The sequence below is a fragment of the Hippopotamus amphibius genome, chromosome 6 (genome assembly GCF_030028045.1).
Source record: "Hippopotamus amphibius kiboko isolate mHipAmp2 chromosome 6, mHipAmp2.hap2, whole genome shotgun sequence".
NCBI classification, from domain to species: Eukaryota; Metazoa; Chordata; class Mammalia; order Artiodactyla; family Hippopotamidae; genus Hippopotamus; species Hippopotamus amphibius.
The window spans coordinates 159406783-159433009 of NC_080191.1; the positions used below are offsets into that span (position 1 = coordinate 159406783).

A 26227-nucleotide genomic window follows, 5' to 3' on the forward strand; every position below is an offset into this window, starting at 1 on the left:
CAGCCCCCAAATCCTATGCAATAAAGTGCCTCTTAGGACTGTCTGAAGGAGTTCTTTATCTGCCGTGTGCCTGTCCCTCACAGCTTGGTCCAGACACCTCCACATAGGCTGCACAGAAGTGGACTTCATAAGGTTTATTGGGAAGGGCACAGAGTCCATCCCCACCCAAGGTCCTGAGAATGGACTGGAGGAGAAGAGGTAGATCTCAGTGGGCTTTCTTGCTGTGCTGGATGGTCTTGGGGAAAGGCTGGGGGCCCAGCCAGAGCTGCAGCAGGATGACAGCATGGCACACATGCAGGGCGGCAGAGCTGCAGGATGTGGATGGGTATGTGTTCCAGGAGAGCTCAATGAGCCCCAGCACCAGCAACCTGGAGGTGAGAAACAAGCTCCAGGTCTTGTTGCTTCTAGGCCTGCAGCCCTTCCACCCATCGCCTGCCCCTCCATGGTCACAGTCTTGGGATGAGGAGCTCCCTACCCCTTCCCACGCCCCCAGGTTGTCCCAGCCAGTACCTGAGCAGGTGTGTGAGCCAGCGTGCAGGCGTGGCCCACAGGAGGTAGGGCAATGTGTGGAAATACCAGACGTAGAACTGGTAGTGAAGGGAGCGGCTGAAGCAGATGCCAATGAAGTTGGAGGTGAAGAGGGCAGAAACAATCTGTATGCGGTGGTCAAGGCCAAGGGCAGGAGCGGAAGGGGTAGGGAGGTTTCAAAGCAGAGGGACAAAAGTTTTGGGGTCAGACAGCCCCTTGGCTCTGCTGTTCCTAGATGCAGACCTTTGGGCAAGTTCCTTAACCTCTCTGGACCTGTTCCTCAGTCTGATGTGGAGGCAGTAATATCTAGAGCTGTAAGGCCTAATGAGTTGTCACTTACTAGCTATGTGACCTTGGCAAATTACTTAACCTCTTAAAGCTCTAATTTTGCCATCCGTAAAATCTGTAAGATGAGGATAAAACAGTCTCTTAAGAGCTTTATACGTTAGAATGTACGTAAATCTCTTAGGACAGCACCAGGCAGAGGGTGAGCATTCATAATGGTAAGTCAATAATATTTAGAATAAAGAATAAAATATGCTTAAATATGTAAAGGGCTCAGTACACTGTCTGATACAGAGTAGGAGCTCTATGAATGGGCCCTGTAGCTATTACTGGTACCTCCTTTTCCCTCTCCCAGGTCACCAGTCATCCAGGGCTAGTTAACTGGGACCCCAATTGCACCTGGAGAGGGCAAGACTTACCTTCTCATGATTTAAAGGATATGGTTGGGTGTGAGGGGCTGGGGTGGAACCTTCCTTTTGGAGGGATCCTTCAGCAGCGACAGGATACTTTCCCCTGTCCTGGGGAGAGGCCATTGAGACACTTACCAAGCTCCCATTGTGGGCCAGGTGGAGCTCAACAACTCCTCAAGAAGCCCCTAAGGCCTAGGCCCTTCACTCCTTCCCCCATGTCTGCCCATGGAACTGCTCCCCTTTCTCACCTGTGCCACCTGCAGAGGGCAAAGAGCAAGAGCAGGGTGAGGTGGGCAGTCAAAAGTGCCAGGTGGAAGGCACGATGCAGGAAGAGGGCCTCGGGGAGGAAGCGCCAGTTCACTGTCCAGCGGAAGAGAAACTGGCGGCCAAGGTCAAAGGAGCGGGATAAGTAGCCAATGGGGTTCTCCAGCAGGAAAGGTAGTCCCAGCACCACCTGAGGATGGGTGTGATGTCAGCAGAGCTGCCCCGTCTCACCCTCAGCCTCAGGCTAATTACTGAGAGGAGGGGGAACAGGGTATAGATCTCACAGGTTCCCTGATTCTGACAAGGAATAGCAAGAAAGCCAGCCCACCCAACCAGACCAGAGCCTTGGGCCAAAGAAGCCAAGGAAGCAGGTAATAACATTGCTTTAAGTTTGCATTGACCAAGTCATAAACGGGCAGAGCTAGAAAGGCTCTCAGAGACCATCCAGTTCAACACCCTTGTTTTACAGCTAAAGAAACCAAAGCCTAGAGGTGGTGGCTGCTCAGATCAGAATCAACTCCAAAACTCTGTCTCTTAGCTTTGAGGAAGTCTCACGGATGAAAGGAGGCCAGACAGAGTGGCCTCCGCTTCATTAGAAAGGGGAAAGGGGAAGGAGGGAATACCTGAAGGACAGCACAGATGCCCAGCTTGGGAAGGGCCCCACGGATGCCAAATTGCATGAGGAGAAGGAATAGTAACCCAGGGGCGAAGAGCAGCACATTCATCTTCACAGATACTGCCAGGCTGGAGTGGATAGGGGAGAGAAGAGTGGCAATCAGCTCCAGGGCCATGCACTCCACCCAAAGATGTCCCTCCCACAACAACTCCTCCCTTCCCCTGCCAGCAAGCTACAGGCAGAGGGTGAGCACTCATACTCAGAACTGCTGGAGGGAGGATAAGGTAGCTTGGAAGGAGGGTGGGAGTAGGGAGCTGATACCTTGTCTCTACATTCAGATTGAGTGAGCAAATATATACTGAGTATTTAGAAAGTGCTAGGACCAACTCCAACAACAGATACTGTCTGGAAGGAACAGAGGATGGGAAGAGGGTGTGAGTATAGGAGGCCTGAGACTTTCTACACATACTGGACTCGTCTAGTATGGCCCTAACTGACTCCCACTGTCTGGCCACTCCCTTATTTCCTCTGCTGCAGAAAATTGGGGAGAAAGTGATGGAAATATCAAAAACGAAAGAGGGGACCAGAAAGGAGGGGTGTTGACCTGAAGCAGCAGCAGCCCCAGCTCCAGCGCTGGGCCAGCAGAAGGTTGATACTGAGGAAGAGCAGCGCCATGGCCACTGGGTCATTGAAGAGCCGCAGCACAAAGATGGAGTGGACACGGTAAGAGGCACAGCACATGAAGAAAAAGACGAAGGGAGGTACCTGAGAGGTGGGCACAGTGAGGAACAAGGTCAGCTCACCAACTCTGAACCATCTCCACTCCCCACCCCTCCCAGTTTGGGGCCCCCGTTCCTGGTAGTAAGGACTCACTTTGCAGGTCTGGTGGTAAATCAAGAAGACAAGCAGCAAAGTGGCCAGGTAGAGCACAGCAAAGATGTGCTGGGCCATGCGGATGTCAGTGCCCTGGCCAGTGGCATAGTACAGCCCCATAAAGATGTACACAAAGCCGGCTGGGTACCTGAAAGAGGAAAAGGAACGTGAGTCTGGGTCATGCTCTCCAGCCTGGCATCCAGTCAGCCCCTCCCATCCTCACTGAACCACCTATCCCCACTCACACAAGAGGTCCAGTGTCACCCTGCAGTTGAGTATAGTCATAGGTGCCATTGATGACGCCCTCCACCTCAGCCATGTAGGCTTTCCAATCAATCTCTGTATCTGGAAAAGGACAGGATGGTGTGGTTACTTACAGGTTCAGAATTTCTCTGCCTTAGCCCATCAAAGCACAGAGTTTCAGCTCATTCTTGGGACTTCTATCACAACCCCTTTCTAACTGTCTCTCTCTGGGTGAACCCAGGTATCTCAAACTCAAACATGTCTGTAATGGAACTCATAACCTTCCACTTCAAATCTGCTCCCCTTCCTGGGTTCCATGAATGGCACCATTAACCTCTCAGCTGCCCAGCTCACAAACCTGGGAAACATCTTTGATACTTCTTTCTCTTTCATTTCCAACTCCTAGTCATCCAGTCCTGCCTATTCTTTATCCTAAATATCTCTATTATCTCATACTTCTCTGTTATCACACATTCAAATTTGGGCCTAACATAATCTCTAGCCTCAATGGAGCAACAGCTCCCTAACTAGGCTCCCAGCTTCCACTTTCACCCCACTACAATATATTTTCCACCCTGCAACCAGAGAGCTCATCCTACAACAGAAATCATATCACGTTTCTCTGCTTAAAACCCTTCAATGATTCCCCAAGGCTCTTAAGATAAAGACCAAATTCTATTATTCCCATTTTTAGAAGAGGAAATTATGAATTAATGAGGTTAAGTGATCAGCTCAAGATCAGTGAGCTAGGAAGGGTAGAGTTGAGACTGGAACACATGGAGCCCTAAATTCTTAACCACCATGCTAACTATCTCCTTAACACAGCTTACAGATTCCTTCATGATCTGGTCTCAACTTCTGCAATCTCATCTCTTATTACCACACTCAATTGATTTCTGTGTTCCAGCTCTAAAAAAATTATTTCAGTTCCTCAAAGGAACTAGACTTTCTCTTTTGATGGGAGCTCTTTGACACAGGATTCTCTCTGCCTACTCTTCCCCCAACCCCTTTTCTCTCTTTCCCCAAGAAACTAGCTCTTATCTTTTGAGGAGGACTTTTGGAAGCCTTCTCTGACTCCTCAAGTCTCAATTAAGTGCCCTCCTATGTCCTTTACAGCACTCTGTCTACTACCATCAGGATGAACATAATGCGTTGTAATTTTCTGTTAGCTTATCTTTGCCCAGGCCCACACACCCAAGTAGGAAATGTGTCTATCTTTTTCACCACTATACCCTTGGCACCTAGCATACTGTTAGCCATATTATAAGCATTCAATAAATATGTATTGAATTAACCGTCTTTAGCAAGTAAGCCTTAAGTCCAGTGTTTTCAGCCTGGAGAGGAGTCACCAATAATGCCAAATGGACTCAAACGGTCACAAAATGCCATCACTGATAAGAGACTTCCAGACCTCAGAATTGAACAGATGAGAAGATTGAGACCCAGCAAGGGAAGTGACATGTCCAAAGCCACAGAGACAAGCAGCAGCTGTAGCCATTAACTGGGACCCAGGTTTTCTGGGAGGGATTAAGATTGGGTTTGGCTTGCTGTGGAGCAGGCTTGGGGTTTGGGTAAAAGATACGGCTCTGCAATGGATGACTGAGTGGGTCAGGGGTCTAAGTCTGCGCTCCGAACGTGGGTCCCAGTTTTGGTGAGGGGGTTCAGTCCCCCTCCCTACCCTCCCCTCCCCCTCGGCGCACTCACATGCCACCCTGTGAATGACCCAGAAGGTGATGCCCACCTCCGCCAGGCAGAGGCAGGCGGCCACCAGCAGCGTGTAGCGCGGTTCCAGCAACAGTAGGCGCCGCTCTTGCCAGGCGCGCCGCAGCAACTGCCCATACAGTCCCGCTGCCCGAGCTGCGGGACCCGCCCGGCCGCGTTTCCGCAAGCCAGCCGCCATCTTGAAGGTGCGCCGCTCTTGTGAGCCCGCTACCCCGGAAGCCCAACCCTTTGGTACTTTGGTTCCGCTCCCCGAGCGGCGTGTCCCAACGGACCCAGCGCTGACTGGAGTTGCCGGAGTCCTTATTTACTCCACTAAAATCTACTTCTTCCACGTCTGTCTCTCCTGGTGGACTGCATGCTCCTTACAAGCAGGAATAGTCTTACTCCTCAGTACATACTTAACCCTGGGCACACAGGCGCTAATGTGGATTGAACGTTTGCGCAGAAAAGTAACATGCCTGCCCGCACCGTGTCTCTCCCCCGCCCTGCACCTCCCCCGTCCAGCATAACACTTCGCCTGTGTTGGTAATATCTGCGTTGATGCCAGTCTTTCCTGGAGAGCAAGACCTGTGTCCGCGCTACTCCCGCCACCCCTCTGAGCCTTCCGGGTGCTCAAAACTAGGAAGAAATATTACTTTTTAGACTTCTTAGTGGAAGGAGCCAGTCAAACTGAAAATATGAGGACAGTGACGAGCCCGAGTGAGTCTGACACCACAAGTGTGGCTCTCTGAAATTATCAGTGCGACCAGAGGATTCAGGGTCGGGACGATATGATTTTCCCACCCGGAGAATTCCTCCAAGCGCGCTTAGCAGGGGACGGAAGTTCCACGTGTTTATGTTGCGCAACCGCTGGTGGTGGGCGGAGACACAAACCCCACGCTTTCCATATGCCACCATTCCGATTGGCTGCATAGGCGCCAGGCCCCGCCCAGAGGTGGGGGCCGGTTGCCTTCGGGGCTGGGCAGCAGCAAGCATGGCCAGTCCAGGGGCCTCGGCACCCCTGCCCGAGTTACCAGAGAAGAACTGTGGGTACCGCGAGGTCCAGTACTGGGACCAGCGCTACCGGGGCGCTGCCGACTCTGCCCCCTACGAGTGGTTCGGGGACTTCTCTTCCTTCCGTGACCTCCTAGAGCCGGAGCTGAGGCCGGAGGACCGTATCCTCGTGCTAGGTGGGTAGTCCCAGGGCTGCCCAGCCCAGGTGGAGCTGGTTGGACTGGTCCTACCCCTCGCTTCTGCCTGCCCCTCTCAGAGGACGCCCCAGTCAGAAGTCAGGATCCAGTACCTTTAGGATCTCGGCAGTATTTAGCCAGGGCAAACAGGAGCCAAGAGATTTCTTAGTCCGGGGACCTCCAGGAGAAAGACAGCCTCTCTGAGACTAAGTGTGGTAGGTGACCCATGACCCCGTTACGGACCCTGGGGAGGCAGCCTCAAGCACTGGAGAGTTCAGAGGAACTAGTTCAAGTCCCAGCGCTATTTCACTGTAGGACTTAGGACAAGTCATGAAACTGTTCTGAGCCCCGGATTCACTTCTAGAAATGGGACTGCGAATTCAAGTCGGATAAGGCACGTGAAGGCATTTCGAGCGCAATGCCTAGCGCTTTTCTGTTTGCGCCGCTGGGCACCTTGAGCCATTGTCACCTAGAGAGTTATCTCTTGACTCGCCAAGCTCTAACTGAAACTTGGTCCTATGTGGTCCCCCCCCCACCCCGCCGTGTGCAGTGAGGATGAGGACAGCGCCCTCTGAGGGGGGATTGCAGCCGAGACTGGTGTGATTTCCCAAAAGGAACAGGTACTGGGATGTAAGGTGGGGCTCTGAGAGGTCCACCTGCCTGCTCCCCTTGGGGTTCTCTTCCACCGCCAGCCTTCGGGGCTCCAGTGAACTTTGATTAAGTAATGATTTCCTTCCAATCAGAGTTTTTATTTTGCTATTTTTAAAACCATGTATATGTTTAAGTGAAATATTTCACATATATGAGACATTTATAATACAGTGTATATGTAAGGTATAAATAATAACTCGAATGTGTGTATATACCCTACTCGATTTGAGAAATATGGCATTCCTAGTACTAGAAAGTGCTTAAGAACTTGGACCCTGGAGGCAGCTAATTATGTAGAGATCTTTGGACATGTAATCTTAGCTGTGGAATCATGGGCAAAATCGGGGAATCTTAGCTGTGGAATCCTGGACAAAATATTTAAATTTCTGTGCCTCCATTTTCTCAGCCTTAAAAGAAAATGAGTACATACTTATTTATCAGGTTTTTAACATGATTGAGTACAAAAGATACCTAGAAAAATGCCTCACAAAATAAAAAGCCTTGTATATTCAGGGTTTTCTGTATGGTCCCCCAAACCTCTTCCCCCCGGAGGTAAAAACTCTTTTGAATTTTGTGGCTTTACACCGTTGCATTTATTTATAGATTTACCATAGATCTATGTTTTTCAAGCTTTAGTGTAATAACCTAGAAAACTGGACCCCACCATGAGTTTCTAATTCCAGGGGTGGTTTAAGGCGGATCCCAGGGGACTGTATTTTCAACAGGCCCACAGGCTGATTCTCATGCTGGTGACTGACTGGCAGAGTAACACTGCCTTAAATTCTGCTGACTGGGAGGTATCTTTTTCTGGATAGAGGAGGTAAAAGTCTAAAAATCAAAAAGAAAAACTTTCCAGACAGGATTCCCAAGATCTAAGAATAGGACCCACGGCTTGGGGAGTACCCTATGTTACATTCCACCTAAACAAACAAACTGAACACCTGGTAGGTGCAAGGAATGTGGTGGGCCCTTTCTAACTTATTTAATCCTCATGACAGCTCCTAGAGGTTCATGATAAATATTATAAGACCTACTCTACGTTAGGGTTCAGTAAACTTTTTCTGAAAATGGCCAACTAGTAAATATTTTAGGCTTTGCAGGCTGTACAATTGCTGTCACAACTAGAAAATGGTGATAGTTGTTATAATAGTATCTTTATGGAGCTCCTGGGAAAATTAACAGATAATCCTTATAAAATACTTAGCATGGGACCCAGTGCACCAAAACTGTTAGCTATCATTATTGTTATTGAAAATGGGAGTCAGAGAGGCACTTTCTCCAGAACCGCTCAGAGAAAGAGTACCTTGCCTGAAGACTTGTGTGTCTGGTCCCTATGGCTAGATTCCTCATTGCAGATGAGTGCATGTGGCCCTCCAGGTTTTGCTGTCATTATACTTCTGTGGTTCTCTCTTCTTGTTTAACTCCATGCTCTGTAGAATCTTCTGATTATAATTTGGCTTTGAATTGTATTTCCTGTAGAGACACAAGGGACTGACCATAGGATTGCCTGTCCAGACAACATAATGGCTATTTCTCCTATTATAAATTAGCAAATTAATATTCTGGTTTACACTTCGGTCTCTTGGTGTTGGGATAGAATCCACATAGCTCTGGGCTCCCAGGTTCTTGGGTCTGGCTCAGTTCTCCAAAGCTCTGCTTCACCTAGGGAAGCAGTGGGCATTCCAAGCCTCATCTTGGTTGTTAGCCCCAAATCACTGCTTTGTAGGCATAACTGGCCCTGTGGTCTAGTTTTATTTTCCCTTCATCTCTAATAAAGTTGTTTTGGAAGATACCATTCCTGTACCAAAGGGGACAAGGGAAGGAAATTTGGATTTGTCCACAGTTAGGCAGAGCTCTGCAGGCATGTGAGGTCAGGTGTTGGGTGATGAAGGCATAGTGGGTCAGAGAACCCAGTGGGATTCAGCCTGAACTGAGTTAGGGTCTCCTATTCAGACACCCTCACCTCTGTTCCAGAGCCTGTTGTGGTTCCAGTGTTAGGAGGCACGCATTGGATTTTCCCAGGCAAGATAGTACCTTCCTGAGCACCAGAGCCTGAGGAGGAAGACAAGAAGGAGCAGCCGAGGACCAGCCAGCCGTCTCTGGCACCTGTCTAGGTGCCAAGCTCTGCCTGCTAGATTAGGGCTATCCCAACAGCTGATTCTGTGATCCTCTTAGGGAGGCAAATGGGGATTAAAGGCAATCTAATCCCAAGAGCTGGGAATCCCCATAGGAGGCTACGAAGAACTGTCATCCAGGCCTGTTCTTGGGCTGATACTGACCACAAGAGGGGCGGGAAGGGGCCAACAGATCTTTGAAGGAAGCCACGCCCACGGGGCAATAGGTCCACATCCACTCCTCTAACCTCCACCCTCCACCCCTTTGGGACTGCTTTCCAGGCACTTCTCAGCAGAGTGTTATGATTCTTTCAGACTCATTGATTGTCAGTTCCCCTGAACTCATTGGCCCACCCATCTAAGGTGGGAACATGGACTCTCTTATGTGCTCCTGCAGCCTGTCCCTGTTGAAACGCTCGTCGCATTATGTGGCAGTTGTCTGATTACACATTTTTTCCTCTCACCAGACCATCAGCTCCTTGAGGGCAGATGCTCTTTAGTCATCAGCAGAACCCAGTATGTGGTGCTCAATCATACATGAAGAAATTACAAGGAATCATCTCCACTGTGGGTCCCCTTCACTTGTAAATTCTGCCTTGGAAACCAAAGTAAGAAAAAAACCCTAACACGAAGCCTTCCCAGGGCTGATATCGTCAGAGGATCTCTGAGAGGTGTGGGATTAGGATAATACTGGTATTATCCTATTAATAATATTATGATGCCAATATTATCCCCATTCTGAGGAAGCTGAGGCTGAGTTGAATGACTTGCCATGGCTGTATGGCTAGGGATATCAGAACCCAGATCTTTGAACTCCTAAGTTCAAAGCTCTTACTCTTCAGCTGTGTTAGTTTTTAAGTTTAGTGCATCACATCCTGCGTGTAGGCTAGGTATTGTTTTTTTTTTTTTTTTTTTTTATTTATTTTTTTTTTTTGGGGGGTACACCAGGTTCAATCAACTGTTTTTATACACATATCCCCATATTCCCTCCCTTTCTTGACACCCCCCCCTCGAGTCCCCCCCACCCTCCCTGCCCCAGTCCTCTAAGGCATCTTCCATCCTCGAGTTGGACTCCCTTTGTTATACAACAACTTCCCACTGACTATTTTACAGTTGGTAGTATATATATGTCTGTGCTACTCTCTCGCTTCTTCTCAGTTTCCCCTTCACCCCCCGCCCCCTCCCATACCTCGAGTTCTCCAGTCCATTCTCTGTATCTGCTTCCTTGTTCTTGTCACTGAGTTCATCAGTACCATTTTTAGATTCCGTATATGTGAGTTAGCATACAATATTTGTCTTTCTCTTTCTGACTTACTTCACTATGTATGACAGATTGTAGTTCTATCCACCTCATTACATATAGCTCCATCTCATCCCTTTTTATAGCTGAGTAATATTCCATTGTATATATATGCCACATCTTCTGTATCCATTCATTTGTTGATGGGCATTTAGGTTGCTTCCATGTCCTGGCTATTGTAAAGAGTGCTGCAATAAACATTATGGTACAAGTTTCTTTTGGGATTATTGTTTTCTTTGGGTATATGCCCAGGAGTGGGATGACTGGATCATATGGTAGTTCTATTTGTAGTTTTTTAAGGAACCTCCAAATTGTTTTCCATAGTGGCTGTACCAACTTACAGTCCCACCAACAGTGCAGGAGAGTTCCCTTTTCTCCACACCCTCTCCAACATTTGTTGTTTCCAGACTTTGTGATGATGGCCTAGGCTAGGTATTGTTACCTTCATTTTTCTGACTAGGAAATCCAAGTTCCTCGTATGTAAACAACTTGCTTAGTCCACACAGCCAGGAATGGTAGAGCCAGGATGTGTGCCCAGGTCCGTATGACTCCAAGGCTCATGCTCCTGTACCATGCTGCTTCTCCCTCAGTACGGGAGGGTTTGGGCTGAGAGAAAACAGGCCAAGAGTGGGTGGATAACTGGGGAGGTGAGAACCAAAGCTAACCCAGACCTTTTGTCATCCACCCCTTCTCATCCCAGGCTGTGGAAACAGTGCCCTGAGCTACAAGTTATTCCTTGGGGGCTTCCCTGATGTGACCAGTGTGGATTACTCATCAGTAGTGGTGGCTGCCATGCAGGCTCGATATGCCCATGTGCCCACGCTGCGCTGGGAGACCATGGATGCACGGTCACTAGGCTTCTCCAGTGGCTCTTTTGACGTGGTGCTTGAGAAGGGCACGCTGGATGCCCTGTTGACTGCAGAACAGGATCCCTGGAATGTGTCCTCTGAAGGTGTCCACACTGTGGACCAGGTGCTGAGTGAGGTGAGGGAGCAACAAGGGAAAGAGGGCCGATCAAGAGGTGGGGATGAGGAGTTAAGGTTTTAGGAGACTGGGAGAACTGAGAAGCCAGAAGGAGGCATGGTTTGGAACAAGTAGAGGGTCCCTTCGGGACTATGGTTACCTGAAGGAAGGGGATGTTACGCTGGGTCGAGATTACAGGGGGCTGGAGTGGCCAGGCTCACAGAGGCTGAAGATTGAATACTGCATTGCCATAGAGATGAGGTAGCAGCCAGGTTCCATAGAGAAGGGTAAGCAGCTGACAGGAAAGCAGTGCCCCCTGCACCTGACATCACTCCCCTGCTCCTACCTGTCTAAAATATAGCCCTACCCTAATGGAACAACCAGGGCAGAAGGGGAGCCTCACTCTTTTGCCTTGGAAAACCCTGAGCCCTGAGCTACTGGATGTAGGGTAGTAACTGAGATTTCACTGGGAGGGCATCTGGGGCAAGACTGACCTTTGAGAACCTGGCCATGGGCTTCCCACCAATGGCTTCTCTTTCTGCTTTGCAGGTGAGCCGAGTGCTGGTCCCTGGAGGCCGGTTCATCTCAATGACCTCTGCTGCCCCCCACTTTCGGACGAGACACTATGCTCAAGCTCATTATGGCTGGTCCTTGAGGCATGCAACCTATGGCAATGGCTTCCACTTCCATTTCTACCTCATGCAGAAGGGCAAAGAGCTCAGCGTGGCCCAGATGGCCCTTGGGGCCCAGATCCTCTCACCTCCTAGACCTCCCACCCCACCCTGCTACCTCCAGGACTCTGATCACGAGGACTTCCTCAGTGCCATTCAGCTGTGAGGCCAGAAGCATGGTCCTCCAGCCCTCCCTGCCTTTCTGCCCTGGGCTCAAGTATTTGGAATTCCTGACTCAGGGCTTAAGGTCAGGTCCAAGGTGCTCACATTCCAGGGGCCTCATGCCTAAGATAGAGCTGATGGGAGCAACCCCACATGGAAAAAAATACAGGTTAGGTCAAACTAGATCCCAAATCCCAGGTTTCTGACTTCCTTATTAGGTTCCTCAGACCTCTCCTGGATGCGCCAGCTTCCTCCCCTACCATACTGAACCATCAGTGATTCATCCCCAGGGGCAAAGCTCAGCACAACCCCTCTGCGTGCCAGCCAGACTTGGAGACTTGCATCCCTAGGGCCTGTTACTGACCCCCATACAGCCTGGCTTTATGCACAGGAGGCTGCAGACTTTGAATCTAGATTGTTTCTGACCCCAGCTCCAGCCCCAACTCTGGTGACCTATCCTGCTTAGGTTGTATTATTTACCCAAGGAGGCCACGCTGTAATGATATTCCTAGGGCAGGCTGACCTGCCTGTGTTTACTTGGCGACCCTTCTCTGCCAGTAACATGCACCTGAGATTCTCAAGTATCTGCTCCCCTCCCCAAAAAGAATTGGAGTCATTTTGGGCTGGCTCCTTAGCAAACCAAAGCAGCAGCTACACACATACACACACACACACACACACACACACACACACACAGGGAGGTCTGTGTTTATTCACACACTCCTGGTACAGTGAGGATGGAGGAACATTTACAAAGGACACCCCGGGGTTGAGAACATCTCCAGGGCCACAGGTGTCATCCAAAGATGCAGTGCAGTCCCATTTGGATTCCCAGGGGCAGGACTCAGGTGTCCGAGGTAAAATCAGACCTGGGCCCTTGGAAGGTGATACTTTGAGGGGAGGGGTCTGCCAAAGAGCCGCCTGGGGTCAGGCATGGGCAGACTGCTCATGTGGTTGGTTACCATGTTGGGGGCTTGTCCGATCCCAGCCTCAACACCCGTCCTATCTGCCAGGCGCAGAAGAGCGTGGCCGAGACCGTGGGGGGAGGGCACGAACCATGAGGGGAATCAGTAAACAAAGAGTCGGATATAAAAATACAAATGTGTTGAGGAAGTCCCTTAGAAAGAGGCTGAGGGTGGGGTCACGCCAGACAGGGGTGGGGGTGAGGAGCGGCCTGGAGGGCTGGGCTCAGGTGGGTGGGAAGCTCATGCAAATACGCAGCCAAACATCCCTGGCTGCGCGCGCGAGGTCCGACACCGGCGGGCAGCCGGTCTGCAGACCAGACCTGCCGGAGAGGGGCGGGGCAGGGGAGCCGTGCGGGAGGGGACGGGCCGGGCCGGGCCGGGCCGGGCCGGGGGCTGAGGGCCGCGGGTCTCTGTCCGTTCCGGTGTGCGGGGTGGGGCTGCGGCCCGAGGTTCTAAAGTGCATGAGCGCGGCGGCAGGCGCCTGGCCGGTCCGCGCCGCCGCTACCGCCGCCGCCGTGGTGCTGAAGCGGACAGCTCCGGAGTGCCTGGCGGCGGCAGCAGCAACCATCACCCGAAGGCGGCGCGGCCCTGCAGCCCCCGCCCGCGGGCGCCTGGGCCGGGGCGGGAGGCGCCGGCAGCCTCATCGCCGGCCCGCGCTCCTGGCCGCCGCGGGGCTGGGCCCGGAGCCCGCCTCCTGAGACGGCGCGTCTACACTCCGGACGGCGGCTTCTCCCCCATCCCCTTCAGCACGTCGTCTATCCGGTCATCCTCGATCACCACTGCGCAGGGAGAAAGCGCGTCAGCCGCGCGGCCTCGGGGGACGGCGGCGAGGATGGGCCCTGGGTCCTCGCGCCCCGCTCAGCTACTGCCCGTGGCCCAGAGACGCCCCTCGGACCCCCTTGCTACAGTGCCCTCTCCAACCGAACTCTCCTGCCGACTCAACCCACTGCTGACCCTAGCTCCCACAGGCCCCCTCCTCTCCTTGTGGAGGAACGCCCCTCTTCCGAAGACTCCAGCCGTTCAACCTTCCAGTCCAAACCCTCCCGCCGCCTGAGCTCTCCTCCATTCGAGCTGATCGGAAAGCTTTTGCTCATGGGATGCTCCACGTAGACCCTCACTTCAACAGAATCCCCTCCTCAAACCGAATCTCCATCTATTCCAACCCTCTCCCCAACCTAACCTTCTTGCGGCTTGAACCCCTCTTCCGATCCTGGCACCAACAGAGCCCCTTCCCCATGCAAACAACCAGGACAACCGAACCCCCGCCCCCCTGCCCACTCTCCAGTTGGACATTCCTCCCCACCCGAAGGTTCTTCCGTAGCATACACCAACTCAGCGTTAGATTCTGAAGAAGCGGCCGGACGCCCCACGTTTCCACATAAGGCAGCCCCAAATGCCCCGGCCGGCCCCTCCCCCTCGCCCGGGTGCCAAGGCTCTACTTCCAGAGGTGGTGAGCATCGAATCCGGGGCACTGTTTTCCCAGGAGAGGGGAAGAGGGGAACACAACACTGCAGCAGGGACCCCCCCCCCCCCCTCCAACCCCGGCCGGCGAGCGGCTGGCTGCGCTGGTCTGCGGCAAGAGCTGCGGGCGCTTGGCGGGGAACTGCAGCCGGGGGCGCCCGGCGGAGGGTTTCTGGGTCAAGCGGCGTCTCCGGGCCCCGGCCGCGTACCTCTCTTGGCTCGGCCGATCTGGCCCAGCTTGGGGGGTCGCTTGGCTTGGTTGCCCGCGAAGAAGGAGTTGGTGTCCTGCAGGCGGCAGCTGAAGGAGAGGTCAGAACCCTCGGGGTCGGCGCCGAAGCGGCCCATCTTGTCCTCACTGTAGGGCAGGATCTCGGACATGGCGGGCGCGGGGTGGGCGCGGGACTGCGGCGGGGCGCGGGCGGCGGGCTAGCTGCCGGACCGGCCCTAGCTCAGCAGGGGAGCCGGCGGAAGGATGAAGTCATGCAGCATCCGGGGCTGCGGAGCCAAGCGGGGCCTCCTCCCCCGCGCCTCCGCCTCCCGGGCCGCTGGGCAGGCGGCGGCGGCGGCGGCGGCGGCGGCGGCGGTGGCGGCGGCGGGGACCGGGCGGGGGCGGTGCGCGGGGGGCGGGGGTGGCGGCGGCGGCGAGAGCGGAATGACGATGAGCGCCCGACTGCCGCAGAGCGCGGCGGGCGGGGCGCAGTGGAGGTGGGGCGGACACCGGCCTGGGGAGGGAGAGAGGGAGGGAGGCGGGCCGGTGGGGGGTGCTGTGCGGACAGGAGCGCGCCCGGCTCTCTGCGGAGCCAAAGGAGCGAAAATGGGAGGGTCCTGCCATTGGCCCGAGTGGCGGCTGGGCAAATGGTACCCGCCAACGGGTACAGGATCTGGCGGGGAGGGGCGGGACTGGGGGAGGGCAGCAGCGAGCCCGGCATCCGAGGGGCGGGAGGAGGGTCTTGCACAGGAGCTCTGAGAAGCGTGCGAGGCGGACTGGGAATTGGGGGGCGGGTAGGGGCCGGAAGGCAGGAGCAGGGCCAGCATTCGAAGGAGGGCGGACACCGGAAACGCGGCGGGGAGGGTCGGACACCCGGGGAGGTGTGCGGGAACCCCCAGGACGCGGGAATAGCTCAGGCTAATAGGTGGTGCCCCCGCCGTTGGCGCGCTCTTGTATGGCGTTGCTCTTCGGGTCCTGAACTGTTCACCTGGAATCTGTGTTTCTCTGACTGTCCTCTGCTTCTGTCTGCGCCTATTTATATGTCAGTCTATCTCTATGTGTCTGTGTCTGTGTCTCGGTGCCCCATATCTCTGTGTGTCGTGGTCTCTGTCCACGTCTCTTAAGTGTCTCTGCTCTTCTGTATCTGTCTCCAGGCTTGGCCTCTATGTGCCGTGGTGGCACATAGGGGCCTCAGGGGCTGGGAGAAGCGCAGGGCGCGGCGGGCGCTTTGAGCCCGAGTTTCGGCGCCAGCAACAGGGCTGGGGGTGGAGGTCTGCCCTGGTGAGCGCGCGCCGGCCCAGTTACCAAGACTCCTCCGGGGAGAGACCGAGATTGCTGCCAACACTCGGGCTCAAAGCGCCCGCCGCGCCCTGCGCTTCTCCCAGCCCCCGAGGCCCGCGCTGCGCTTGCAGTGTAGGAGGAATGAATGACGGCGTCGCGGGGAGCGCCCTGGCTGCAGGTGACGCGGGGAAGCCCGGAGCGCCTGAGGATTCGGCGCGCGCCAGTGTGTGTCCGCAGGTAGAGCGGAAGGGATAGAGGGTGCCCCCGCCCTGGGCGCGGGGCATCACGGAACAGTTACCGCCGCAAGGACTGTAACGCACCCTCTTCTCTCCCTCCGTCCCCCTCTGGCCGTCAGCGGCTTCGTCACCTGCTCGCTGGCGCGCTGGAACTCTGGCGCAATCTCTGGCCTTGGGGGAGGGGGGGATCTCACATTCGGCGACAGTGACGACCGCGCTGATAAGGGTAATAATCATCCGGAAGTTCAGTCCACACTCGAGGAGGAGAGTTCGCCACCGTCCCTGAAGGGCTTTTCCTCCTTCCCTCTAAATCACATAGCTGGTGCCGGTTCTCCTTCCTGCAACAACTCCTCACCAAGCGTTAGTCCCAGGGACACAAAGGTGGATGCCATGGTGGCTGCCCTCAGGACAAGGTTGGGGAGTGCCAGAATTGCCTCTGTACAAGCCTCACTCAAGACCACAGACCAGAGACCTATCCCTATCAAACCCTACTCTGCTGTGCCCCAGTCTCTGGGATGAGGGCTGAAGCTGGAGGTAGAGGCCCAGCTGGAGTGAGAGGAACCTCCAGATGGGAGAAGCTGGAGCTCAGGGTCACTAGGAGAGAGTCCAGATATTCCACCCCCACAGGAGGTTGTCCAGCAGTGGGTTCCAATCCAGGCTCTGCCACTTCCTATGTAACCTTGAACGGATGGCCCCACAATTAGTTTTTAAAAATCAGTTCATTTGTACTTGTAACATTTTAGGGAAACATGGAAAATCACACAAAACTTTTCATATATATCTTTCCAATCTTTTTCTCATGCATTTGCATAATATGCAATAATACCTCTTTGAGCCTCCATGTTCTAGTGTGAAGCCTAGAGATGATAGAACCTACATTAAGGACAGTTTTGTAGATGAACTAGTCCTGAGATGAAATGGTTTGTCTGAGGAGGTAGTGAGCTGCCCATACCAAAAGTGCTAAAGGGGCCATCCGGGTTCTTGCTGAGAATAAGATGAGAGCACTGGGTGGGAAATTGAAACATTTCTAGTTTTCCCTCTCAGAATGAGGGAGACTAGAGAAACAATTTCACTTGGAGTTCATTTGGTTAGCTCCTTCTTAAAGAATCTTACTCCTGTAAGATGCATGCTGGATTGTGATTAAAGCAAAAGACATAAGTGCAAAATTGTAAAGATATAGTAATATATGTTTCAGCTATGTTGTGAAAATTTGGAGGGTGGTTTTTTTTTTCCTTTGGCCGCATTGGGTCTTTGCTGCTGTGCGTGGGCTCTCTCTAGTTGTGGAGAGTGGTGCTACTCTTCCTTGCAGTGCATGGGCTTCTTGTTGCAGTGGCTTCTCTTGTTGCAGAGCACGGGCTCTAGGTGGGAGGGCTTCAGTAGTTGTGGCACGGGGGCTCAATTGTTGTGGCTCCCAGGCTCTAGAGCACAGGCTCAGTAGTTGTGGCACACAGGCTTAGTTGCTCCGTGGCATGTGGGATCTTCCTGGACCAGGGATCAAACCCATGTCCCCTACATTGGCAGGAGGATTCCTAACCACTGTGCCACCAGGGAAGTCCCTGGAGGGAGTTCTTAAAATTCTGATCCTCTACTTAAATTTCTGCTGTTCTGCATCCCTGCCCATGAGATGGAAATTCATTTTCACAGCTAAAATGAAATAAAGTTTGTTTGGATTTTTGTGAAAATGCATTGAATTTCATTTGAAAGCCACCTCAAAACCTAGTGGGATTGATCCATATGTTCTCAGCAGAATAATATGCCTTTTGACAATTGAGTATTAATGACACTTTTATTCAAGTGGAAACTGTAAGCCTGTGTAGTGGGTTGAATAGGGTCCTCCCCCCCAAAAAAATATGTGGACCTGGAACCTCAGAATAGACCTTATTTGGAAATAGGGTCTTTGTAGATGTTAATTGGTTAAATTAAGCTAAGGTCATACTGGATTAGGGTGGGCCCTATGTTCAATCACTGTGTCTTTGTAATAAAAGAACAAATGCAGAAGACGTATACACACATGAGAAGGCCTTGTGAGGACAGAGAGATAGGAGTGATGTGGCTGCAAGCCAAGGAACACCCAGTGCTGCTGGGAGCCACAAGAAGATGAAAGAGGCAAGGAAGGACTCTTCCCTAGGGCCTTCTGAGGGAGCATGGCCCTGCCTAGATTTTGGACTTCTCACCTCTGGAACTGTGAGAGAATAAGTTTCTAGGTTTGGGGGGTTTTTTTGTTGTTGTTTGGGGTTTTTTTGTTTTTGTTTTTGTTTTTGTTTTTGGCTGCTCTGCATAGCATTAGTTCCGCCACTAGGGATCAAAGCCACACTCCCTGCAGTGAAAACACAGGGTCCTAACCACTGGACCTCCAGGGAATTCATTATAAGTTTCTGTTTTAAGTCACCCAGTTTGTGGTACTTTGTTACAGTAGTCCTAGGAAACAAATACATCAGTTACAAGTACTTGGGGGTCATCTTTTTATATCTCTCATGATCATGTTTCTCCTTCCTTAAGCTCTCTGGGGATCCTTTGTTCCCATGCTGTCCACTCAAGGAAAACCTACACCATGAGGGTATTTCTGGGACTCTTCTATTTAGCAAAGGCTGATAAATCACACACACACACACACACACACACACACACACACAAATGAAGCAGATTTGTGTGGACTGACATGGTAAGATCTCCAAGGCCTGCCAAAATATCATCAAATAATTATAGAGTATGATTTCATAGTGTGGAAAAAAGTATACACACATATGTATGCATGCTTACACACACACACACACACACACACACACACACACACACACACACACACACAGTGTATTTAGGTATATAAATGCATATAAAAGAAAGAGCAAGAAGGATACACACCAAACTGTTAATAATGGTTATCACTGAGGATGGTACTGGGACCTGGCAGAATGAAGTTCATCTTTTATTCTATATACTTCTGGAATATGTTACATTTGCAATAAAAAAAAGTTTAAGTGATTTAAAAAAAAAAGGTTTAAAACAAAGGATATAGTTCATTTATCAAATATCACACTCTGACCCAAGGCAATCAGTTGACTTATAAAGGAGATTAGCAGTTAAGAGCATGGAGTTTAGATTCAAATCAAGGATCTGCCTTCTCCCTGATGTGTGACTTTTAGGTATGTTATTAAGCTTCCCTGTGTCATAGGTTCCTCAGCTGGACAATGATATCAGTAGACTCTATCTTATTGGGTCATTGTGAGGATTAAATAAGTTAACAGACATGAAGTGCTTAGGTAAGTGCTAGACAATAGAATTGTTAGCTATTATACATGAAAGCATAAAGAAGTTAAAAGTAACCTCATCATTAAATATATTCAGATTAACATTTTGTTGCATGTCCTTCCAATCTCTGTTATTTTTAACCTGTGCTTTTATACTTTTTGGCTTCACAAAAATGAGGTTTTGTAATTCTTTTTCTCCGCCACTTAACTCTATATGGAATACATTTCCTGGTAGTGTTAACTCTTCTTTTCCATCATTTGTAAATGTTGCATTTGTGTCCCATTGTATGGATGTTTGATTTATTTAACAAGCCCTCTACTCTTGGACATTGAATCCTCTCCCATTTTTTTTATTAGAGACAGTGCTGAGATGAACATATGCTGGAGGAGAAAAATGACCCAATATTTTGTAGATCCTCCAGTCAAGAAGTAGAATCGATTTCTCCATCCCTGATTCTGCGCTTGACCATCTGACTTGCTTTGCTCAATAGGGACTTTAGCAAGTGTGATGCAAGCAGAGGCTTGAAAAGTGTTTATGTACTGGAGCTTGGCCCTTTTTTTATTGTTGAGAATCCTGAGATCACCATATGAAGAAGCCTGGACTAGCCTCCTGGGGAAGGAGAGACCACATAGATACCAGGCCCAGTCATCCCATCTGAAGTCCAAACATGTAAATAAGGTTATTCAGCTAGACGAGTCAGCTCCTGGTGAGCTGACCCAGACCTGAAGAACCACCCAATCAACCTACTGAACATGTAAACTAGTAAATGTTTGCAATTTTTAAAAATATTTATTTATTTTTGGTTGTGTCAGGTCTCAGTTGCAGCACACGGGCTCTTTGTTTTGGCTTGTGGTCTTCTCTCTAGTTGTGGCACAAGGCCCCCAGAGCATGTGGGCTCAGTACTTGCAGTTCATGGGCTTAGTTGCCCCAAGGCAAGTGGGATCTTAGTTCCCTGACCAGGGACCAAACCTGCATCCCCTGCATTGCAAGGTGGATTCTTACCACTGGTCCATTGGGGAAGTCCCAAATGTTTGCTATTTTAATCCATGAAGTTTGGGGAGGTTTGTTATGCAGCCAAAGCTAATTGATACAGACTGTAGATAATGATTATTTCCTGGAACAATTTCTAGACTTCCACTTTCTGGGTCAAAAAATATGCACACACACCTTTTGATTCATATTGCCAAAAACACTGTATCAGTTTACAAGCCAACAGCAATATACAGAAGTGCCTACATTCCCCATCTTTGTCAACACTGGACCTTAATGTGTGTTGTTATCTTCATGGCTATGGTGTTCTTGTAAGTTAACACATAAAACATTTTCCATTCCCTCTCAATTCACAATCAATTTAGAGAAAAACAGACCCCCCCCAAGTTACTCTTATAGGAAAAGAAAAGCAGAAAAGAGAGACAAAATGATAGAATGAGAGAACAAAATAGTCAAAACTTATAAATACAGAGGAAAAAATGTAGAAATATAGAATAGAGCAGGCACTTTCCCGGCAGTCCAGTGGTTAAGAATCTGCCTTCCAATGCAGGGGTTGCGGGTTCTATCCCTGGTCAGTGAAATAAGATCCCACATGCCTCGGGGCAACTAAGCCCACCCAACTACTGAGCTCACATGCTCTGGAGCCCACGTGCCCCAATGAAGACCCAGCGCAGCCAAAAAAAAAAAAAAAAAAAAAAGAACAGAGCAACCTCCAAGCCTTTTATATATTGGGTACTTAACATACATTCAGGAATAGTTGTGAACCTAATAAATGATTTGGGTCATCAAAGAGTCATGAAAAGGAAATGTTCATTTAGACCAAACCTAGTGAAACTCGGAACACCATAAAAGTAGATACCAGCCTCTTTCTTATGTGGTTGCATTTAATTCTCACAATACTCTGAGATAGGGATGATTGTTCCCACCTTACAGATAAAGAAGTGAAAAGTTAGAGCTTTCAAATAAATTCATAAAGATTATACACCTGATAAAGAATTGAGCCCAGATTTAAGTACAGGTCTGAAAACTGTGTGCTTCTCCTTACTCTTCAGAGAAGATGTGGCAGAAGACTAGCAACTAATGTTGGGAGGAAGTACATCCTCCTTTTGATGCATATTGCCAAATTGCTTTCCAGAAAGGAGTCAGATTGCCTGGGTTTGAATTCCAGCTCTACTGCTTACTAGCTGTGTGACTCAGCCTCTCTATGCCTTGGTTTCCTCATCTGTAAAATGGCTTCATAAATGCCATGAGGATAAATGAGTACCTCGACGTAAAGCACCTAGAACAGTGGCTGGCCATGGTACAGTGCTGTATAAGCTTGCTACTTATAGCATAACATTGCAGCAGCCATGAGCCTGTTCTAATGAGCCAGAAAGGTCTTATAAAGTGGCTTTGCTTATACTCTCATGGCCATGTTGTGGTGGGATTTTCCATGGGGCAGGACTGACTCTGCTGCCCAGGCTTGGGGAGAGGGGAAAGAGGTGAGTGATGTGATGCCACATGGTCATCAGACTGAAGATGAACAACTCAGAAACTTGTCCTATGTGGATATCCCAAGGCTGTGCTACTGCAGACCACAATACGGCTGGATGTGAAAGTTCTGACTAACCTAGAACCCACATGCCTACTCTACCATCTGTGAAACAGAACAGGCTTCCTCCAGCCTTACAATTCTCATTTCTGCCTGTAGGATTTTAATATAACACCACCACCAATAATAATAGCAGCTAGAGTACTCATTACATACCACACATGGTCCCAAGCATTTTATAAGTATTGTTTCATTTAGTTCTCACAACTATCCTTTGAAATACGTACTATTCTTATTTCCATTTTACAAGAGAGGAACCTGAGTCTGAATCCAGAATCTTTCATCCTAACTATGACACTGTGCACTGCCTCTTGTTTGAGAAGGTGCAATTTTGGGGCGGAAAATGCCCAAAGAAAGCCATCTAACATTTCTCAGCGTGACCCATTCATCATCTACCCTTTCTCAGCCACAAGAGCATTCCATGTTAGAGGTGCTCACAGCAAGAGGTTTGAGAACTGAGGTGAGAGTCAAGAAATGGGAGATGAATTTGCTACAATTCCAAGCCGTCTCAGGTCAAATCCACATGCTCTTTTGCAAAAGAGAGGCAGGATGAGGATGAGGCACTTTTTCAAAATTTGTGGTAAAACAAAACAAAAATAAAAAATAAAAAAGCCAAAATAGGCACTCTTCAGTGAAGCAGACTGCAACACCACCAGGCCTGATTAAGGAATGACAATATGGAAGGCAGATGGCAGATGCATAGATGCCACACGATTGCCTTTCAGTTAAATATTGCTTGGTGTGTGGTTTTTTTTCTTTCTTTCTTGTAAACCTCCCAAATAAAGTGGTTTGCTTTCCTCAAGTTAGAAGTGTTAGCTCATCTCTCCTTTAAATATCTGTGCATAGCTGTTTTTTTCCCTGCCGATTTGTCACCATCTGTAACCCTCCCTTTGTGAGATGATCTGATGACAATTATCTCGGGGAGTAAAAGTGCAGTCTTGTAGCAACACGTAAGGGTGGGCTCAGAGTGTGCCCTGCGTGTGCATGCTGCCGCAGCACTCTGTGTGTGTGTTGTATGTGCGTTGCGTGTGCGTGTCCAGAACCTCAGTGTAGAACATGTTCGCTCTGGGTGCCTGGTTTGTGTATACATTTTGTGCGAATATTCAGCGTGTGCGTTCTGTAAGCGGTGAGTGAGTGTGTGCGCGAGTGTAGACGGTGTGTCGGGCTGAGTGCCTGCCTGTGTACTTTGGGTCTATGTGCTCTCTGTATCGTGTGGACGCCCTCAATGTGGGTCACCTCCTGCGTGCTGCTCTGTGTGTGCTGGCTAAGAGGGGCAGTGCGGACAGCTGGGGGAAGACGTTCCCCAGGAGAACATAATTTCTCAAAGGTGTTTAAAAGGGTTGGGGAGGGCCTGCAATTTGGGGAACTGGACCAAGAAATGTCAGCAGGGTTTGGGCCTGGGTCAAAGGAACGGAAATTGCGAGAGGCTTGCTGGGATGGGTGCAGACCACGAAGCTGAGAGGGAGTCTCCCGCGTTTCTGGAGGGCGGGGGGAGGGGGGCGGAGGGGCAGGCTGGGGGCAGCTCTGCGGGGCGGGCGGCGGGCACCCGGAGCGAGCACCCGGCGCGGTAGGCGCGCTCCTCCCCCCGCCCCGCGTCCCCCCCACCCCGGGCGCGGCGCCGCGGGGGGAGGGGGGCGCAGGCAGGCGGGGGCGGCCGCGGCCGCCGAGCGAGGGGCGACGGCGGCAGCTGCGATGGCGGGCGGCGGCGGGGCCGGGCCGGGGGCCAGCCGCCGGGAGTCCTAGGGGGCCGCTGGCCCCGATTCCACCATGAGCGTCGCGCTGCAGGAGCTGGGCGGCGGCGGCGGCGGCAACGTGAGTGGGGGCCCCGGGCCCCGGGGGAAAGGGCTGGGGTTGAGGGGCGGCAGAGGGGCAGGCGGCGTAGGGAAGGGGCTCCGCGGAGACCGGGCTGCGGACTCGATGGGCGGGGGCCGGAGGGACCCAGGCCCGAGAGCCCGGCCGGGCGAGGGGCGCCGGGGCAGGGTCGCGGGCACGCAGCCCTCTCTGCCTGACCTGGGTTGGCGCCCCGACTGTCTGGCAGATGGTGGAGTACAAACGCGCCACGCTGCGGGATGAAGACGCACCCGAGACCCCCGTAGAGGGCGGGGCCTCCCCGGACGCCGTGGAGGTGGGCAAGGGGGTCCTCCCTGTCTCACCAGGCCCCCGCCCTGGCATGACGCCCGGCACACCCAGGAGCTCTGGGTTGCCCTGGAGGGTCACCTGCCCCCGCCTCGGCTCCATCTCTGGCCTCTGCGCTAGGACTATGGTGAGGCAATTCTGAGCCATGACGTTGCACAAAACAGGCTCGGGGCTCACCTCAGCCTACCTCATTGCCCCCGTGCCCCAAGTCAACCCCGGTAGCGTCTTTGCTTCATGGCTCTGGAAACTGCCTGTGCCTTCACCCTCTTGGAGGACTTCTACGATTGGATCGCCTACCTGCAGCTTGCTAGCTCGAGGTCCTCCTCTGTTCCCCAGGTGGGATTCCAGAAGAGGACAAGACACCTCTTGGGCTCCCACACCCAGCTGGAGCTGGTCTTGGCTGCTGTCTCTCTACTGCTGGCTGCACTGCTTCTGGGTTGCTTTGTGGCCCTGGGGGTCCAGTACCACAGAGGTAGGTGGGCCTGCTCCTGTCACCAGTCCTCCTAGCTATGGGGGCTCTGGAGGCTGAAGGGGCTGATAAGATTCTCTCTGGGTGGGGCCAGCCTTCCCCCAGCTGTTCTCTCTCCTCCCAACTTTCCTGCTGTCATGGCCCCTCCCAGACTGACTGACAGTTCCCTACCACCCCCACCCCATGTCCCCTGCCACAGACACATCCCACAGCACTTGCCTCACAGAGGCCTGCATTCGAGTGGCTGGAAAAATCCTAGAGTCCCTGGATCGTGGGGTGAGCCCCTGTGAGGACTTTTACCAGTTCTCTTGTGGAGGCTGGATCCGGAGAAACCCTCTGCCTGATGGGCGTTCTCGCTGGAACACCTTCAACAGCCTCTGGGACCAGAACCAGGCCATGCTGAAGCACCTGCTTGGTGAGTTGGCCTGTCAGGGAGGTGTTGTGCCAAGTACGTGTCTTGTTGTACCCAGCACAGGGCCCAGCACTTAGTAGGTACTCGGTAAATGTCCATGAATGAATGAAGAAGTGGATGACTGCCAACACTCCTGGGGTAGGGGATGCAGAGAGCAGAGGCCTCCTGGGGGGTGCAGGTGGGCTTGATGGGGCAGGCCTCTAGGGCTAAGGAAGTGAGGGAACTCCCCTCTGCGCTCTGGAGCACTGCTGAGGTGTGGTAGGCACCGGGGAGTCTGTAGTGCTTAGAGACCTTTGGGAGTCCCCCTGGGTAGGAGAGAGGAAGCTATGTTTTGCTGTGGCAGACCGTCTTCCTGCGTCTCCATTAGGAGGGCTGCCCCCTTGAGAAGGCAAGGAGAGGGATCAAGCAAGGATCCAGGACCCCTCTCAGCAGTTAGCATGCTTGCCACCTAGACCTGTGTTCTATCTGACAGAAAACGCCACCTTCAACTCCAGCAGCGAAGCTGAACGGAAGACGCAGCGCTTCTACCTCTCCTGCCTACAGGTGGAGCGCATTGAGGAGCTGGGAGCCCAGCCGCTGCGAGACCTTATTGACAAGGTAGGCCCCTGGGTGGGCTGTGGGCGGGGGCGGAGGACAGGTCTTGGGAGAGCATGTGGCCCCAGGAAGCTTTGGGGGCCCCTGTGCCAGAGGCGCCACCGTGATCTCTATTCAGATTGGTGGTTGGAACATTACGGGGCCCTGGGACCAGGACAACTTCATGGAGGTGCTGAAGGCAGTAGCAGGGACGTACAGGGCCACCCCCTTCTTTACTGTCTACATCAGTGCCGACTCTAAGAGTTCCAACAGCAATGTCATCCAGGTACCGGGCTGGGGAAGGGTGGGGAGGGACTTGTGGACTATTTGCTGAGACGAGACTCCCCTCCCCTGTGATGGGCTGGCTGGGGCGCCCCCCACCTGCATAAGAGTCCAGATTTCAGGGGGAGGGCTCACTCCTTACCTTGCTGTTGCAGGTGGACCAGTCTGGGCTCTTTCTACCCTCCCGAGATTACTACCTAAACAGGACTGCCAATGAGAAAGTAAGGAGTATCCTCACCCCCCAGCCCCCTGTTGAGCTGGGCTGATCCCTGTTTACTTTTCCCTTTGCCCAGGGTCAGAGTGGGCAAGGTAAGCCTATCCTGTCGCCTAGTAAGCCAACTACCCTCTTTTTTATTTTTAACTTATTTATTGTGGGCTGTGCTATGCAGGCATGCAGAATCTT

The 26227-nt window shown here is 51.8% G+C and overlaps 3 protein-coding genes across 4 annotated transcripts in view; 1 reads left to right on the plus strand and 2 right to left on the minus strand.

Annotated features, from left to right (window-relative positions):
* Positions 1 to 119: 119 nt before the first annotated feature.
* On the minus strand, positions 120 to 5595 carry ALG3 (ALG3 alpha-1,3- mannosyltransferase). 2 transcript variants are annotated; one of them, XM_057740382.1, is made up of 9 exons: positions 5577 to 5595; positions 3222 to 3321; positions 2977 to 3124; positions 2708 to 2868; positions 2111 to 2231; positions 1472 to 1677; positions 1254 to 1331; positions 511 to 654; positions 120 to 368 (listed from the first exon to the last, which is right to left on the minus strand). In XM_057740382.1, the coding sequence occupies exons 2-9, from the start codon at positions 3293 to 3295 to the stop codon at positions 206 to 208; spliced, it is 1095 nt and encodes a 364-aa protein (XP_057596365.1). In that variant the 5' UTR covers positions 3296 to 3321; positions 5577 to 5595; the 3' UTR covers positions 120 to 205. The 2 variants fall into 2 exon arrangements, with proteins under 2 accessions (XP_057596365.1, XP_057596364.1); XM_057740381.1 differs by lacking the exon at positions 5577 to 5595 and adding an exon at positions 4924 to 5125.
* Positions 5596 to 5887: 292 nt separating this feature from the next.
* ECE2 (endothelin converting enzyme 2) overlaps positions 5888 to 26227 on the plus strand; it is a 30493-nt gene continuing 10153 nt past the window's right edge. The window contains exons 1-8 of the mRNA XM_057737813.1: positions 5888 to 6110; positions 10876 to 11159; positions 23991 to 24215; positions 24311 to 24560; positions 24757 to 24972; positions 25442 to 25566; positions 25682 to 25828; positions 25980 to 26045. Of these exons, the coding sequence (XP_057593796.1) occupies positions 5915 to 6110; positions 10876 to 11159; positions 23991 to 24215; positions 24311 to 24560; positions 24757 to 24972; positions 25442 to 25566; positions 25682 to 25828; positions 25980 to 26045 (1509 nt within the window). The 5' untranslated portion in view covers positions 5888 to 5914. The remainder of the gene's footprint in view (positions 6111 to 10875; positions 11160 to 23990; positions 24216 to 24310; positions 24561 to 24756; positions 24973 to 25441; positions 25567 to 25681; positions 25829 to 25979; positions 26046 to 26227) is intronic.
* On the minus strand, positions 12662 to 14972 carry CAMK2N2 (calcium/calmodulin dependent protein kinase II inhibitor 2). Its single transcript, XM_057739999.1, has 2 exons — positions 14607 to 14972; positions 12662 to 13715 (listed from the first exon to the last, which is right to left on the minus strand). Exons 1-2 carry the CDS (start codon positions 14773 to 14775, stop codon positions 13645 to 13647), a joined length of 240 nt encoding a protein of 79 aa, XP_057595982.1. The 5' UTR covers positions 14776 to 14972; the 3' UTR covers positions 12662 to 13644.

Excerpts from the sequence above, each read along its gene's own strand:
- ALG3 (XM_057740381.1), bottom strand. The coding sequence starts at position 5,119 with ATGGCGGCTGGCTTGCGGAAACGCGGCCGGGCGGGTCCCGCAGCTCGG. Across the intron at positions 1,332-1,471 it reads GCCCTCTGCAGGTGGCACAG|GACAGGGGAAAGTATCCTGT; the intron begins GTGAGAAAGGGG and ends GCCTCTCCCCAG. Across the intron at positions 655-1,253 it reads CAGCCCCTCACACCCAACCA|GATTGTTTCTGCCCTCTTCA; the intron begins TATCCTTTAAAT and ends CCACCGCATACA.
- CAMK2N2 (XM_057739999.1), bottom strand. The coding sequence starts at position 14,775 with ATGTCCGAGATCCTGCCCTACAGTGAGGACAAGATGGGCCGCTTCGGC. Across the intron at positions 13,716-14,606 it reads GATCGGCCGAGCCAAGAGAG|TGGTGATCGAGGATGACCGG; the intron begins GTACGCGGCCGG and ends CTCCCTGCGCAG.